Source organism: Osmerus eperlanus, chromosome 19, assembly GCF_963692335.1.
Source record: "Osmerus eperlanus chromosome 19, fOsmEpe2.1, whole genome shotgun sequence".
Taxonomy (NCBI): Eukaryota; Metazoa; Chordata; class Actinopteri; order Osmeriformes; family Osmeridae; genus Osmerus; species Osmerus eperlanus.
The window spans coordinates 5545343-5560860 of NC_085036.1; the positions used below are offsets into that span (position 1 = coordinate 5545343).

Consider the following 15518-nt stretch of genomic DNA (forward strand, 5'->3'; position numbering starts at 1 on the left):
ACGTTAACTTCACCTTCTGTTGATCAGTCAGTTCACGGAACGACATTTCGATCATCACGCAAACTGGGATCTAACCAGAACAGTTCTCACCCCTCTGTCACTCGTCCAGGTGCTGAACATCAACGACTCTCCTCCCAAGTTCTCCCAGGAGGCCTACGAGACAGTCCTACTGCTGCCCACCTACCTGGGGGTGGAGGTTCTGAGACTCCAGGCCTCCGACCCCGACCTGACCTCCGACCCCGGGGCCAACATTGACCTGGGGGCCAGCTCTGGGCTGGTGTACTCGCTGGCAGACAACACCCTGGAGCACTTCTCCATGGACCGCTCCAGCGGCATCCTGACCCTCACCAACCGCAACCTCCTCAAGGACCGCTACCGCTTCAACGTCAAGGTGACCGTTTGGCCGGCTGCCAGGTTTAACGCTTCCATTTGATGAATTAAACTTTTTCTCTGCACTGTAGGTGCACTCCAGACTGGGCAATACATCCATCTGTGGGTCCACATCACAAGACTTCCTCTCTATAGTAGTCCTAGATATGAATTTACTTACAGACGTACAGCTGATGTTGACTGGCATAGAGGATTGTGACAGACAGACAGACAGACAGAGAGATGGGACGGATGGACAGACATGCAGAAGGTTATGACGGACAGACAGACAGAACATTGTGATTGACAGACAGACAGAAGGTTGTGATGGACAGACAGACAGAACATTGTGATGGACAGACAGAAGGTTCTGATGGATGGATGGACAGACAGAAAAAAGTTTGTGACAGACTGACAGAAGGTTGTGACAGACAGACAGAAGATAGTGACCAGAACAGCTGTGTGACGTTGCCATGTGCTCTCCAGGTGTGGGACGGGCGTTTCTCCAGCACAGCGCTGGTCACCGTGTTGGTCCGAGAGGCCATGGACAGCGGCCTGCTCTTTACCCGTCCCTTCTACTCCGCCTCCATCCCAGAGAACAGCTCCAACGTAACCGTGGTCACCGTGGTCAACGCCATCGGACACCGTCTCAATGAGCCGCTGAAGTATCTGCTGCTCAACGCTGGCGGTCGCTTCGCGGTCCGACCCACGTCTGGCGTGGTCCTGACAGCGGGGGTTCCCTTCAACCGCGAGGAGCAGGAGAGCTACGAGCTGGTGGTCGAGGCCAGCCGCGAGTACGACCGCCTCAGGGTTGCTAGGGTTACTGTACAGGTGCAGGTACGGAAAGGCGTGTCTGTTTTGGGAGGTGTGTGTGCAGTATTTGTGTATGTGTTTATGTGTGTATCTCAGAGGAATTCAATTGGAAGTCTCTTAGCACTCACCCTCTCAACTCTCCTCAAGTCTTCACTCCCTTCCTCAGAACTATAGTATACTGTATGCTTGCACCCACATGCATGCGCTCTCTCTCTCTCTCTCTCTCTCTCTCTCTCTCTCTCTCTCTCTCTCTCTCTCTCTCTCTCTCTCTCTCTCTCTCTCTCTCTCTCTCTCTCACACACACACTCTCTAATGGGTGTCTCCCTCTACAGGTGGAGGATGTCAATGACAGCTCCCCGGAGTTTGTCAACCTGCCGTACTACGCTGCAGTGCAGGTGGAGGCGGACCCAGGCTCAGCCATCTTCAGGGTGACGGCCACCGACAAGGACGCAGGCCTCAACGGGGCGGTGACCTACAGCCTCAAGGAGGAACACAAGAATTTTGAGGTAGTCGAGTCTTGTTCTTAAAGGGGCCCTCTGGAGGTCCTTGTGCTTCTGAGGACCATGGTGAGGCAGGACTTCTGGGTGTGTGTGTGTGGTGGGGGTGGGGGGTGCTGTCCAGTAAATGGTTCAGAAAGAATGCTGTGGTATATCTCCATGCCTCTATGGCCTTCTTATATGATCATAATAATATTCTGAGATGTTGTATGTCATTGCATCTCATTTAAAAAAGCTGCAGTACTCTGCAAAAGTCTTAAGCACAAATAATTATAAAAAAAACTTAATCTAAAGAAATAATGCAATGAAAAGATTAAGCAAACATTTTATATTACTTTTACTTTTATACTGCCTCACAAAAGACAAGAACAATAAAAAAATCTTGTGTACCTAAGACTTTTGTGCAGTGCTACGCCATCTAATATTTTAGCCCCTCCCACCCATAGGTGAACCCCCAGACCGGTCAGCTAAGCCTGAGGAGGTCATTCGAGGTGGACCTATCCAACGCCGAGTACAAGGTGGTGGTGGTGGCCCGGGATGGAGGCTCCCCTTCCCTATCCAGCGAGGTGGAGGTGCCCATCACCATCGTCAACAAGGCCATGCCCGTCTTCGACAAGCCCTTCTACGGCATCACGGTCAGGGAAGACGTGGCATTGGGGGCGGCCGTCCTCTGCATCAATGCCACCAGCCCTGAGGGCCAGACGGTCATCTACACCATCATGGAGGGCGACCCGTCGCTGCAGTTCGACATCGGCTTCGACACGGGGGTCATCCGCGTGGTGTACCCGCTGGACTACGAGAACACGCAGTACTACCGGCTGACGGTGAAGGCAACGGACACTCTGACAGGGGCTCGGTCGGAAGTGGACGTGGACATAGCCGTGCTGGACGTCAACGACAACCCACCGCTGTTCCAGAACGCCGCGTACGCTGCCACGCTGGCCGAGAACTCCATGATTGGAACAGCTGTGCTGCAGGTGTGTGTATGTGTGTGTGTGAGAGAGAGAGAGAGAGAGAGAGAGAGAGAGAGAGAGAGAGAGAGCATTCATGTGTGTGTGTGCAAGCATACAATATTTGTGTTTATTAATGTTACATCCTAACTGAATGTGGTCCAACTGAAATCAGACCTAATCTTGTTAGCCATCCCAACATATCCTGTCCTTTGCTTTCTAGTCCTAAATTGGTCTGCTAACCCAAATCGAATCCTTGTCTAACCCAAATCTAATCCTAGTCTAACCCTAGTTTATTTACCCAAATGTTTTCCTGGTTTAACCCAAATCTAATTTGATTTTAATCCTAATCTAACCCTATTCTGCTAACCCAAATCTAATCTTGTTCTAACCCAAATCTAATCGTAGTCTAACCCTAGTCTAGCCCAAGTCTAACATTAGTCTAAGCCTGACCTGATGTCCCTACCGTGTGTCCAGGTGCTAGCTCTGGACCAGGACTCTGAGAGGAATGCAGAGGTGAGCTACCAGATCCTGTCAGATGTCTTCAACAGCACCGACTACTTCCACGTGGACAGCAGCAGTGGCTCGGTCCTCACCGCGCGCATGCTGGACTACGAGGTCACCCAACGTTACAACTTCATCATCCGGGCAACCGACCAAGGGGAGCCCCCCCTCAGCAGCGACGTCTCCGTCACGGTGATGGTCACCGACACCAATGACAACCCGCCAGTTTTCAGCCAGGGGACGTATGAGGCATACGTAAGCGAGCTGGCTCCCCGGAGGCACTTTGTGACCTGCGTTCAGGCGTCGGACGCGGACATCTGTGACGCCGACAAACTGAGGTGAGCGAAAGGACAGGCTAGTTTCTCCACTGGCTCCCCTCACTGTTCATAACGTTATAGAACCAATGCCACGGGAACACTTTACCACCATGGCATTTTGAAATGCACTAAACTTTTTTAAACACCTCTCTCATTTCATGAATTTTTCTAAAATGTGTTTCTTAATCATCTCGTACAGTTTTTCCTAACCTTTTTTCAGTCATGGCATCCTTAGAAAAGTTTCTAAATTTAGTAGCAAAATTTTACTTCTTCATGACATCTATGTGATGGCTGGGGCTGTTGCGGCAGGGGGTAAAGATGACCCTCTTGGTGGTTCTAGGGGATATTGCTGAATGTTGGTGGTTGTAGTGTTAAGAAGTGGACCAGAAGCTCCTCCTTCATCATTCCTGTTTGTCTGGCTGTAGGTACAGCATCCTATCTGGAGACGAGAGGATGACGTTTGGGATGGACGCCGAAACGGGGGTGATCATCCTGTCCAACCAGCGCAGGCAGGGCACGAAGGGATCTTACCGCCTCAACGTGTCTGTGTCGGACGGGGTCTTCACCAACACCGCACAGGTAGGCTGCCTCACACATCACCAGTGACAATAGTGAAGATGATGATGATTATAAGGGTGAATGATGATGGTTGTAAGTGTGGCCTTGCACTGTCACCTCACAGCAAGAGGGTTCTGGATTTGAGTCCTGCTTGGGGCACTGTCCGGTGCTCAGGTGGGCTATCTCCCAGGCTTTTATGTGTGGGGTTTGCATGTTCTCCCTGTGCTCACATGGGACCCTGTGCCGCAAAGAACCCAAATAACAACATGCAGAACAGATTACTCTCCTGTCCAGGCATGTGGGGAGCACATGGACTTGGCCCCAGGTCGCCTCAATGTGGCTGACCACTGCTCCTACCTACCCGTGGAGGAAGGACAATGTCGAGAACACGTGTGTGTGTGTGACATCTACCTGCATGCATGCATGCATGCATGAGTGTGTCATGTGGATGGACAAATAAGCATTTCTTCTTCTGATGATGATGACAGTTTGTCAGTCGCTTTAGATAAAAGCATTTGCTAAATGAATAAATGTCAATGATTGATAAATGATGTAAATACTGAAGATTGATGATGATGGCGGTGATAGGGACAATAGTGATAATGAAACGGATGGTGATGAAAATGCTTGTGTTGGTGATGACAATGGGTGTTGGTGTAGTAAAGTCAGGATGACAGTGATGTAAAGGTGATTATGGTAGTGGTGATGAGTTTTTTGGTTCCCAGGTAAACGTGCGTGTGTTGGGCGCCAACCTGTACAGCCCTGTGTTCAGCCAGCGGTTCTACCTGGCTGAGGTCAGAGAGAATGCCCCTGCAGGGTCAAAAGTCATACAGGTAGGAAACCCAGGCCAACCAGGAAAAACACTCCATAGCGAGACCATATTCTGCTATATCAACCAAATTCTACACATAATGCAACCTTTGTAGATTTGTTGTAATGTAAACAGTGCCGTTCACTGCTAAACTTCAGGTGCGAGCCACAGACGAAGACTTGGGCTTATTCGGTCAGATCGCCTACTCCTTCATCAACGACCTCGGAAAGACTCAGTTCAGAATCAACCCAGAAGGACTTATCACCACCGCCGAGAAACTGGACCGAGAGAACCCGCTCAACAAGGACGTAGTTTTGACCGTCATGGCTCTAGACGGTGGAGGTAAGCTCACCGTCACTGTCAGCGTGTCGGCGTCTACCTTCAGTGTGGATGAGAGGCACATTTGGAGGATTTACATTCAGTGAGTTTTCAAATCCTGGTCTTAAAGGGGATTTAAAGGTGTAAGCGTAGCTGTAATAGTTCTGTGCTTCTGAGCAGCATGAAGAGATATCATCGGTGGCTTAGAATATTTTAGTGCTCTCCCAGAAATCATAAAGTCACCAATTCTTCATTGACTTCCTTAAAAAAAAAGAAGAAGATAAATAACAGTGCATGTGAACTTCTCTCTTTTTCTTCCAGGTCGTGCCTCCTTCTGTACTGTGCGCGTCGTCCTGGCTGATGAGAACGACAATGCTCCACGTTTCCGGGCGGTGGAGTACCGGATGAGCATCAAGTCGGATGTGGCCAAGGGCTCGCTAGTCACCCAGATCCAGGCCACGGACCTGGATGCCGGGCCCAATGGAAGGGTCAGCTACTCCCTCTACAGTGAGGCACGCCTGCCCCTAGTCGACGTCTTGGAGGTTCGAATTTAACTTTATGGACACCGGACTTGTCTCTCCGTTACTGGTTTTCTGTTATTAATGTATCTAATGGTCCCTATGGGTGCTAAACTAGATAGAAACATTTATTTGTTTTTCAATTTTATTTTTGTGAAATTGAAAAACTAATAAATGTTTAATTGGGACATTTTGAATGTATAATGCAAGGATATTTGTCTGATGTCCACCACCACTAGGTGGAGCCGGACAGCGGGTGGATGGTGACCAAAGGTAGTGTAGACCACCTCCAGGGCACCATCCTGTCCTTCTTCGTCAAAGCCACGGACTGCGGCACGCCCGTCAAACACTCCCTGGTGTCGGCCTTCATCCATGTCCTGCCCCCGGATGCCTTCGTGCCCTCATTCACCCAGCCTCAGTACTCCTTCACCATCCCTGAGGACACCCCCGTGGGCACAGCCCTGGGCTCCGTCTACCTGGGGCCTGGCCAGACGGGGGCCTTCAGTGGGGTTGGGGGGGAGACCCCCGAGAGCAACTTGGGGGGGACGTTCCTGGTGGATCGTGAGACAGGCCTCATCCGCCTGGTCGTGGCGCTGGACTACGAGGTGGTCAGCATCTTCCGCTTCAAGGTGATGGCCACCACACGCCGAGACCTGATTGAGGCCATTTCCACGGTGGACGTGGAGGTTAAGGTGGGTGTGATGTCTGACGGCCCCCCTCAGGTCGTGAGTGTACCTTCTCTGGGAAATCAAATCGTCAAAGAGATAAGAAAAAAAAGACAGAAAGAAAGAAAGAAATTAATGAAAGGAATAAAAGGGACTAACAGATAAAACATGTAAATTTATCTGAAAGGATTCATTTATACAGAGTCAAATAAATAGCCAGAAAAGAGACTCATGGTGGTTTTGCAAATGATCTGTTAATAAGCCAGAGAACATCTTTATTGTAAAAGGATAGTCAAGGAATTTCAATACAAAGGAACAAGTCGATAACTCATCTGGCCTGGACCCAGATAGGACCTCCATTTTCTCTGGGGCCACCACCTACAGTGAGCCAAGGTTAGACAGAACCTAAATAAACTATTGACCATGTCCTGAAGTGGATAAACAAATGCATAAAAGCCATTCATCCAAACATTCCACACAAATTGAAGGACACACAGTCAGACAGTAGAAGTTAGTTCTATAAATAGTTGAAAACATTTGTACATACACAGGAGAAGCTTGTATTAATGATTGATGAACATAATGAGGAATGAATGAAAAAACTTGTTATGTATATTTTCATGAATCTTCCACATTCATCCACCAGCGTTACTTGAGGCTTCTTTGATGAACCAATTAGAGCTTGTTCCTGGTTACTGAGCTCTTCTCCTCTTATGAACCAATCAGAGCTGGCTCTTTTACATCCCACATCTCATCAGTAATTCCTGACCTGTAGTTACGAATTCACAAGATAGTCCAATTTATAACAATAAAAGACGTTATGATATGATACAGTTCAATGAAGAATACTCATTTGTAAAATACTTTTTTAGACATCTCATTTTAGACACAGAGGCTCAGTTGATCTCTCTGTACTGTCTGACTGCAGATCCTAGATGTGAATGATAACAAGCCGTCCTTCGAGACCAGCTCCTACGTTGCCATGGTGATGGAGGGCATGCCGGTGGGCACCAGGGTCGTGCAGGTGCGGGCACTGGACCCAGACTGGGGCTCCAACGGACAGGTCTGCTCCCACCTCGCACAAATTATTTGTTATTTAGATTATGATTATGATTGGTTATCATTCATATTCCTAGTTTGTTTGACGTGAGACAGTCTACATGCTCTATTTTCACTATGACCACTCCATACGACCCGACCAGGTCACATACAGCATTGGACCGTCGCTCAACCAGAACCAGGACTCCAGAGCCGACCGGGCCTCAGTAGACTCGGCCGCCAGCTTCAGCCCGACCCGCTCCATCGACACGGGCGCTGTGTTTGCCATCGACAGCAAGACGGGCTGGATCACCACCACGGGCCCCTTGGATCACGAGGCCTGCCCTAGCTACACCTTCATGGTGGTGGCGTCCGACCTGGGCGAGCTGTTCTCTCTCTCCTCCAGCGCCTTGGTTACCGTCACTGTGGCGGACGTCAACGACAACCCCCCGCGCTTCGAGAGGGAGTTCTACCGGGGCGCAGTGCGGGAGAGCGACCCAGTTGGGGAGGTGGTGACTGTTCTGAGCACAAAGGATGGAGACAGCTCGGAGCAGAGTCGACTGGTCAGCTATCACATCACTGGTGAGATACGGTCAGCTGTCACATCACTGGTGAGACGTGGTATCTAGCAGTCTAGAATTGACAGGTGTTTGTGACAGATCAACTTGACATCACAGTTTTTGATAATATTAGGCTATGAACCTTCCTTCCTCTTTCTATTTATCTCTGTTGTGATGTAACTGGTGGATATCTTGCAGTTTTGACTTCCCAATAAATATATTTTTGTCAAGTCAGTCTCTCTCTCTCTCTCTCTCTCTCTCTCTCTCTCTCTCTCTCTCTCCCCTTCTCCCCCTCTCCCTCTCCCCCCCCCCCCCAGGGGGTAACCCGCGGGGCGTGTTTGCCCTGGCCCCCGTCCAGGGGGAGTGGAAGGTGTTTGTGAACGGCCAGCTGGACAGAGAACAGCAGGACTGGTACCTGCTCAACATCACAGCCAGCGACGGCCTGTACGTCACTCGCACCGCCGTGGAGGTCACCATCATGGACGCCAACGACAACAGCCCCGTCTGTAACCAGGTCAGGGGCCAGGGGTCAGGGTTTGGTCTGGGCTTACAGAAGCGACGTGCACGATTAGCATGAGATCAGCACCGGAAGAGAGAGAGAGATGGATGGAATAAGAGAGAGAGATAGAGTAAGTGAGAGAGAGGGGGAATAAGAGAGAGAACAAGAGAGAGAGTAGAGAGTAAGGACATGGAGAGAAGATGACATAGAGAGACAGCCATGGAGAGAGACATAAGAGGGGGAGAATGAGGGACAGAAATATAGGAAGTGAAAGATAGGGAGTGTGGAGAGTAAGGGAGATTGAGAGGCAAGGACAGAGAGAGAGATAGATAGATAGAGAGAGAGAGAGAGAGAGAGAGAGAGAGAGAGAGAGAGAGAGAGAGAGAGAGAGAGAGAGAGAGAGAGAGAGGGGGGGGAGGGGTGGAGAGAGAGAGAGGTGATTAGGCAAAGCAGCAGAAACAGAAGAACATTTTCAAAATGACAGGCAGGTATGGGGAGGCCTGGAGGAAAGCCTTTGGCATACATTGGAAAAGAAAAAAGGTTTCTTTTGCCAATAAAGGCTTAATTTGGGGGTGTGAGTGGTGGACTAGACCTGGGGCAGTTTTTTACAGTGTTAGGGGCTCAATTGAGTGTGTTATGGTTAGGCAGGGCCGGGAGAGAGCTGGATAGGGATGCCTGAAGCAGGGTCAGGGTTAGGCGGTGGCACTGCATGATTACGCCATAGGGAATCTGCCCAGTACAGGGCAGTGGTACGTGTTTAATTTAATAGTTTCTCTTTGGCAAGCCATATGGCATAACAATGTGTGTGTGTGTGCCAGGCGGTGTACAGCATGTCCTTCCCTGAAGATACTCCTCCGAATAAGGGCATCTTGACAGTGGGGGCTACAGATGCTGATTCTGGATCTAGTGCTGACATCCAGTACTCACTGTTTGGGATAGGAGTGGAAGACTTCTTTATGGACGCCAACACGGGTATACGCACAGACACACACAGACACACACGGAGGAATATGTCGCATTACACTTCACTGATCAGGCGCCATGAAACACACCTGATGTAGTATATTGACCCAGTTTGTTTTGATGTTGTGTGTGTGTGTGTGAACCCAGGTGAGTTAAGGACAGCCTCCCTCATGGACCGTGAAAAGACAGCCAGCTACAAGCTTATTGCCCAGGCAACCGATGGAGGAGGGCTCTTCTGTCGTTCTGAGATTTCCCTCAAGCTTTTGGACATCAACGACAACCCCCCCCGATTTTCTTCCAGCCAATACCTGGCCACGGTTTACGAGAATGCCGCCCCTAAAGCTCTCTTGACCAGACTGCAAGCTAACGACCCTGACGAAGGTGGGCTAGGGGCATGTAGAAAAGAATGATGATGATGATGATGGGTTATGCGTTCTACATTGCACATGTGCTCTGTTTAGCAGGTGAAAGTGATCACATAAAGTACACCTAATCATGTGCCTATTATATATGTGGATGGGTGGGGATGTGTGTGTGCATGAATGTTTGTGTGTGTCTGTGTGTGCGCGTGTACATGTGTGCATACATGTGTATGTGCTCGCGTGTGTGTGTATGCGTGTGTGTGTGTTTGCATGCGTGTGTGCGTGCATGTGTGTGTGTGTGTGTGCACGCCTCCCTCCCACAGACCTGAACCGCATGGTGCTCTACACCCTGCTGGACTCGGCCGACGGCTTCTTCTCCATCGACCCAGTGTCGGGTGTGTTGGTCCTGGAGAAACCTCTGGACCGCGAGACCCGCGACTCCTACAGGGTCAGGATCCAAGCGGCGGACCGGGGTGGGCAGCAGGGGGCGTTGTACTCCCAGACGGAGCTGACCGTGGTGGTGCTGGACGTCAACGACAACGCCCCCGTCTTCCTGAGGAGGGACTACGCTGTCACCGTGCCCGAGGACGTTGCTTTGGGAACAGAGGTGTTGAGGGTGACTGCCAGCAGTGCTGATATGGGTCCCAACGCGGAGATCAGCTACAGTATACGCTCCGGGAACGAGCTGGGGAAGTTTACCATAGACCGGACCATGGGTGGGTGTGTTTGTGTGTGTGTGTTTGTGTGTATATCACACAATCAGTGTGTCAGTGTTTGCATCTTTCTGAAAATGAACAGTTGACCGTAACTCAGTACAACCCACTTCCCTTTTGTGTGTGTGCAGGCTCCATCTCCATAGCTGATGATCTGGACTTTGAGGTGTGTAAAGACTACTTCCTGACTGTGGAGGCCTGGGACGGCGGAGCCCCTCCCCTCAGCGCTGCTACCATGGTAACCATTGAGCTTATGGACGTCAACGACAACGCCCCGACCTTCAGTCAGGACATCTACAATGTCCTGGTCAGCGAGGATGCATCAGTCGGACAAACCATCACCAGGGTAACCGCCAGTAGGATTATTACTGATATCTAGAGTCTCAATTGCTGGTTGTGTGTGTGTGTAAATGTGACCAGGCTGTTTCTCTTGTGTTCCTCTAGTTGCTGGCTGAGGATTTGGACAGCCAGGTCAATGGCCGCATCACCTACTCTATCCTGAAGGGTGACCGTGGAAACCAGTTCTCGATCGATCCGCTGACAGGCCTGCTCAAAGTCAACAAGCGTATGGATCGGGAACTGGTAGGGGAACACACCCAAACAGAACTCATGGCTTTATTAGATGAATTTACTTTTAATTAACAAATACTACAACTCACAACTAACTTACTGCTAATAACCACATTTTCCTTTAACCATAGCAGGATATATAATTGGATATACTGTATACTGTAGTTTGAATTCCAAACAACTTAAAGTTTTGAAATGCAGAGTGCCCTGAAGTCCAATCAAATTCTAATTGTATAGCCCTTTTCAGCCCTTTATAGCAAGCAATGTCACAGAGGGCTTCACATATGCCCATAGAACTGCACCTAAACTAGCCTAAAGCAGATATTAACTCAACCCCCCACACCAGGTAGAGCGGGGAATGAGCAAAAACAGTAAGGGTAAGGTTCCCACCAGTTAAGTGTGAACTAGTGCAGCAGTTCATCCGCAGGGCTGACTAAAAAGAGGATTTGTAATTTTTTGCTAAACACAACAACAATGTCAGCGTCCCTGATTGAAGCAGTGTGTTCCAGAGGATAGAAGTTCTATAAATGTACGCCCTGCCCCCCCCCATCTTTTTCATCTAGTAAAACACATTAACTAATTTCATAGGATGCAGTACAACACAGACAGACGATGCAGTAACCTGCTGTGCCACACAAGCACTCGGCACAACACAACCTAGCTTCACTCAAGTCACACACTTCAACAGCCGTGAGAAAATAATAAAAAGGTTTTTAATCTAGCTTTAGATGTTGAGATCGTGCTTCAATCTCTGATTGAAGCAGGAAGTCTGTTCCAGAGGGGAAGAGGTCTAAATGAGAACGCCCCCCCCCCCCCCCCCCCCCGCTGTTTCCTTCTTGATGTTAGGAACCACCAGATATCCGGCGTCTTGGGATCGTAATTTCCTTGTTGGGTCATAGGGTGCGAGGAGATCTGAGAGATCGGGGCAGTGCTAATCCGTGGAGTGATTTGCACGTTAGGAGTACGACTTTGAAGTCGACCCTGGCTAGGATTGGAAGCCAGTGTAGAGAAACGAGAGTAGGTTTAATGCGGTTGCATTTTCTGGTTCTGGTCGGTAATCTTGCTGCAACATTTGGCATCAAGTGAACATTTTTGCCAAAGGTATTCAGTAGGCCAGAAAATAGCCTGTTACTGTGTCAGGATGTAACAAATGTATGTGTTATTTTTTCAGCAGGAAGTTTACTAGTGTGTGTGTGTGTCTGTATAGGTGTCGAAGTACTCTCTCTCGGTCCAGGCGTTTGACAGCGGATCCCCCGCCATGTCCTCCACCGTCACCGTCAACATCAACGTGTCTGACGTCAATGACAACCCTCCTGTCTTCTCCCCGCCCAACGCCACCGCCAACATCCAGGTAGGGGTCACCCTGTCTCGCTGTGACAACCACTGAGAGACCCGGGGTCTGTTCCTGAAAGCATGCTAAGAAAATTGGGGACTGTTTTAAGCAACAACTTATGGAGGCGCTCACCCAATAAGTATCGCATAGGCTGAGGCCTTATTATGGGACCTGGGTTCAAATCCGTCCCAGGCCCTTTGCTGCATGTCTTCCCCTCTCTCTCTCCTGCCTATCCTGTCAGACTATACTATCAATATAAAAAATTATAAAGACAGAAACATCCCTCAAGATATATCTAAGAAAGGAACAACTCAGTTGTTACTGTCCACGCTTAGCCAGCTTGGACAGTTAACCTGTCCCGGACCACGTTAGTTTCTCAACAAAAGTTGCTATGGGAACTGAAGTATGTTGAATTTCTGTATGGAACCAATTCAACTGAAAAATAAGTCTGACTAATCAAAATAAGCCTGGCTTGTTCGGTAAACTCGCTTTATGGAACAGGACCCTGGGTTACACATATAATTCCGAATATTGGCAGCCAAAGGGGCTGGTTTAAGCACTAAGGCAGCATTCAGAGTATAGAAAACAAGACGAACTGTGACTTAAATTCCACCTTCGCCAGTCACTCTCTTTCCATCGGGCTCACACCTGCTCACCGAAAGACACAGCATGGCACATTGAAGTCAAGTGTTTAGTCTTTGCTTGGGAGCGATCCTCATCCACACCTCTTGGAGGCTGGACTCTCATATGTGGTTTGCGCTCAGGTGATAAAATCCACTCTCCTGTCCCTCTCCTACCCCCTACCCCCTCCCCCCCTCCAGCTCAACCAGCCGGCAGGATCCACCCTGCTCAAGCTGTCCGTCACCGATAAGGACTCGCCAAAGAACGGCCCTCCGTTCGAGTTCCGCATCATATCGGGCAACGAGGGGAACACTTTCTCTGTGGACCAGACGGGGGAGCTGCGCTCCAACCGTGTGTTCGGACCCGATGCCACCAGAGAGTTCACCCTGGAGGTCCAGGTCCGAGTCCTTTCTGTTCTGCTGTTGACGTTAGGAATGATACATGATAAACAGGAGAGGGGGGGGGTTAGCTTAGAGGTTAGAGCACTTGACTGCAGGTCAAGAGTTCGTCCCAGTACTCTTTGCTTCGGATAAAAGCCTGTGCAAAGTGAATACGTTATTATTGTAAATCAATTGTTTGTTTATTGTTGTTTGTGTGATGTCTCCCAGGCCAGGGACTCTGGTAAGCCCCGCCTCTCCTCGTCGTCCTGGGTGTTTGTCAGGGTGATCGGGGACAGCCAATACAAGCCCACTGTCTACCCGCTAGAGGTGTTCATCGTCATGGCAACGGACGTCTTCCCAGGTGGTCCGATTGGCCGGATCTCCGCCACGGACCGCGATGTCACCGACGTGCTCTCGTTTACCCAGAAACCCCTGCCCAAGAGCATGTTCAAGGTCAACAGGCAGGATGGCAGCATAGTGGCCATGGCTGGACTGGAGCCTGGAGGGTAAACACACACATACACACATACACGTACACAAACACATACACACCAAATATACATACCTCACGCATTATTGATCATCCCAAAAAGATATTCTTTCGAAATCTTTACCCCTCCCCTAAAAGCCTGTCTGTTACATAGAGAGGAACTGTTGTCTCCCCTCAGCTACCAGCTGAACGCCACGGTGAGCGACGGGCGTTTCTCCGTCATCGCGGAGGTGCGGCTGCGGGTGGAGCAGGTGACGGACGAGCTCTTGCGCGGCGCCATGGCGCTCCGCTTCCCCGCCCTAACCCCCGAGGAGCTGCTCGGCCGCCACCTGGACGAGGTCCAGGGCACCCTGCGCTCCCTGCTTGGCTGGTCCCCGGGCCAACAGGACCCCCTTCATGTCCTGGGCCTACAGCCCGTGTTGGGCACCCCCGACCTGGACCTGCTGATGGCTGTGGATAGACCGGAGCTGGGGGTGGAGGTGGAGGGGGACTCTGGGGGTTTCTACTCCCCGGAGGAGGTGGCGCAGGCGCTGCGGTTGGCACGGGGGCGGGGGGCCCTGCGGGGGGCGCTGGTGGGGGCGGAGGTGGTGGGGATGGGCTGCTCTGGGGAGCTGGACTGCGGGGAGCAGCTGTGTGAGGCGAGGCTGGTAGTGGAGGCGCGCCCGGCGTCCCCCTACAACACAGACAGACTCAGCCTGGTGACACCGCGCTTCACACGTACAGAGACCTGCTCCTGCCCTGGTGAACACACACACCTATACACACATACAGTACACACACACACACTTATATACATACACACACATACACACACATGCACACCAATATACATATACACCACACTTATATACACATATACATTCACACCTGTATAGATACACACCCAGTATGTAGGGAGTCAGGTGGCTGAGCGGTGAGGGAGTCGGGCTAGTAATCTGAAGGTTGCCAGTTCGATTCCCGGCCGTGCCAAATGACGTTGTGTCCTCGGGCAAGGCACTTCACCCTACTTGCCTCGGGGGAATGTCCCTGTACTTACTGTAAGTCGCTCTGGATAAGAGCGTCTGCTAAATGACTAAATGTAAATGTACACGCAAATACACACACACAAGCACACACAGACACACGCAAATCTAGTTTAGGTGTCAACCTCCTCCATCCCCAGTAGTCACAATTAGCCAGGTAACAGGATGTCATTTTGCGGTCCCTCCTACAGGTGGCGCCTGCCCCACACCTCTGGAGAAGTGTGAGGGCCAGTCCTGTCCAGGGGACATGCAGTGTGTTCGCTCCGGCCCTACAGCGCCCTCTGTCTGCCAGTGTCTAGCCAACAGACTGGAAGAGTGTGCAGGTGAAACACTGGATATTTTACTACACAGTCTTCAGAGAACGTTCTTGGTCTTTCTTTATATCAAGGATGGCACCAATGTGTTTTGTTTTGTTTTTGTGTGTGTTTGTGTGTGTGTGTTTGCAGGTCAGACGTCTCTGAATTTTGCGGGGAACAGCTACATAAAGTACAGGGTGACTGACAGCATCCAGGATGGAGAGATTAGGCTGGGGCTGAGGATCAGAACGCTGCAGAGCAGGGGAGTCATCATGTTCACACGGGCCAACCCCTGCACCATGCTCAAGGTACTGGACACATACACACGGACGCACGCATGGACACATGTAG

General features: G+C 50.4%; 1 protein-coding gene across 1 annotated transcript in view; it reads left to right on the plus strand.

The window, feature by feature from the left end:
- Positions 1–15518, plus strand: part of LOC134039177 (protocadherin Fat 3) — a 50655-nt gene that overhangs the window by 24335 nt on the left and 10802 nt on the right. Inside the window, exons 19-42 of the mRNA XM_062484882.1 lie at positions 110–391; positions 856–1206; positions 1515–1688; positions 2126–2656; positions 3107–3471; positions 3876–4029; positions 4734–4841; positions 4978–5161; positions 5459–5679; positions 5895–6347; positions 7249–7383; positions 7523–7940; positions 8236–8432; positions 9236–9389; positions 9528–9761; positions 10066–10458; positions 10587–10801; positions 10900–11037; positions 12233–12376; positions 13180–13377; positions 13588–13865; positions 14028–14590; positions 15063–15194; positions 15318–15475. Of these exons, the coding sequence (XP_062340866.1) occupies positions 110–391; positions 856–1206; positions 1515–1688; positions 2126–2656; positions 3107–3471; positions 3876–4029; positions 4734–4841; positions 4978–5161; positions 5459–5679; positions 5895–6347; positions 7249–7383; positions 7523–7940; positions 8236–8432; positions 9236–9389; positions 9528–9761; positions 10066–10458; positions 10587–10801; positions 10900–11037; positions 12233–12376; positions 13180–13377; positions 13588–13865; positions 14028–14590; positions 15063–15194; positions 15318–15475 (6180 nt within the window). The remainder of the gene's footprint in view (positions 1–109; positions 392–855; positions 1207–1514; positions 1689–2125; positions 2657–3106; positions 3472–3875; positions 4030–4733; positions 4842–4977; positions 5162–5458; positions 5680–5894; positions 6348–7248; positions 7384–7522; positions 7941–8235; positions 8433–9235; positions 9390–9527; positions 9762–10065; positions 10459–10586; positions 10802–10899; positions 11038–12232; positions 12377–13179; positions 13378–13587; positions 13866–14027; positions 14591–15062; positions 15195–15317; positions 15476–15518) is intronic.